This window comes from Colobus angolensis, unplaced genomic scaffold (genome assembly GCF_000951035.1).
Source record: "Colobus angolensis palliatus isolate OR3802 unplaced genomic scaffold, Cang.pa_1.0 Scaffold169, whole genome shotgun sequence".
Taxonomy (NCBI): domain Eukaryota; kingdom Metazoa; phylum Chordata; class Mammalia; order Primates; family Cercopithecidae; genus Colobus; species Colobus angolensis.
In genome coordinates, this window is record NW_012114810.1 from 2608932 (window position 1) to 2610571 (window position 1640).

The 1640-nt window shown below is 42.9% G+C and overlaps 1 protein-coding gene across 1 annotated transcript in view; it reads right to left on the reverse strand.

The window, feature by feature from the left end:
- Positions 1–1248, reverse strand: part of RPTN (repetin) — a 4131-nt gene extending 2883 nt beyond the window's left edge. The window contains exons 1-2 of the mRNA XM_011937967.1: positions 1111–1248; positions 31–367 (exon numbers count right to left, since the gene is read on the reverse strand). Coding sequence (XP_011793357.1) covers positions 31–367; positions 1111–1248 — 475 coding nt within the window. The remainder of the gene's footprint in view (positions 1–30; positions 368–1110) is intronic.
- Between the last annotated feature and the right edge of the window lie 392 nt (positions 1249–1640).

Here is a 1640-nt window from a genome sequence, read left to right on the forward strand (position 1 = left end):
GAGAATCTCTGTCTTGTCTCTCAGGCTGATCATGGTGGGAATCTCTGTCTTGTCTCTCAGGCTGACTGTAGTGGGAATCTCTGTCTTGTCTCTCAGACTGACTGTGGTGGGAGTTCTGCCTTTCTTCCTCATGCCTCTGTCTGTGTTGTGTACCTGTGTTTCCTGGGAACTTACGGTCTTGTGCTCCTTCCTGCCCCCTTTCTTGCTGCGAGATCCTGCCTCCATATGACTTATTGTCTAGCTTACGATAGCAGGCTTGGACCAACTGGAACACCAACAAGAGGTACTCATGAAAATCAACATGTCCATCTTGGTCTTGATCTAAGAGGTTCAAGATGGTTTCCACAGTCTCTGGGTCATTTGGTCTCTGTTAGGAGATAAAACAAAGAGCAAAATCAGATGCTTTCCTCTGCATACTAAGATGTGTATTAGTGTTCATGCCTCAATCCATTAGGTACTACATGGACCTTCCTAGGTTGAAAAACCATTAATCTGAGGTGGTGTGGACTTGGCGCTAGTCTTTGATCAGTTGGTTCTCAGAACCTTGCTGGATCAATGGGAGCAGGGAGTAGATACACTTATTTAAAATCAGCTCCATTAGTAATTAATTTGATTCATTTCAAAGTTATCCCATTCCATCACAGGCTGTATCCTAGTTGTTTACCTCCTTTTCTTCTCACTGCAATGTGAGATCCTAGAAGGAGGGGAAGCTGATTTTATTCATGTTTGTATCCCTTGTGCCTAGGGGCGTAGAGCAGGTGCTCAGTGACTCTTTATTGGTTGAATGAATGAATACATGAAAAGATGTGTGGATAGCACTAAAATATAGAAATCAAGGTATGAATCTTACATCTTCATCTGAGAAATTATTCCCTGTTACCTTGAAGTTATACTCCCTCCTGTTCAAACTCAGATACAAGGAGGTGTGTGCGTGTGTGTGTGTGTGTGTGTGTTTGTGTGTATGCTGGGAGAGAACTACTAAGGAACTGCCTGAAATTCCTTTTGTTATAGGGTGGAGCAAGACCAAATAAAACAATGCATCCAACTCTGGTGCAGGTGTCAGAGTCATTCACACTTGATCCCATGGGGATATGTGTCTGTGTATCTCACCTGGAGGATGTCTCCAAACTCAGCCAACAGCAGTTGTTTCAACTCCTCCTTGCATAGTAAGGTGCAGTCCCCATTCTCTTTGGCATATTTGTGGAACACGTCGATCACACTGAGTATGCTACTCAGGAGTTGAGCCATTTTGACAAATACAGGTGAACCTAAAAGAAGAAATAAGATTTCTCCTGCCCTTAGGATAATGACCATGAGACAGCATTTCCACAGGGAAAGTGAACCCTCTGGATCTGGGAAAAAGTTTAAGAAGTGAGAGAGCCCCTTCTTAGCTGTACCCCTCCTTTGCCTTGACTCACAGTCAGGGACCAAATATCATTGCTATAGTGGGAGATGGTGCAAACTTGGTTCCCCTGCTATAAAAAGAGACAATTTATTAACAGACATTTCTCAAAAGAAGACATTCATACAGCCAACAGACACATGAAAAAATGCTCATCATCCCTCTCCACCAGAGAAATGCAAATCAAAACCACAATGAGATACCATCTCACACCAGTTAGAATGGCAATCATTAAAAA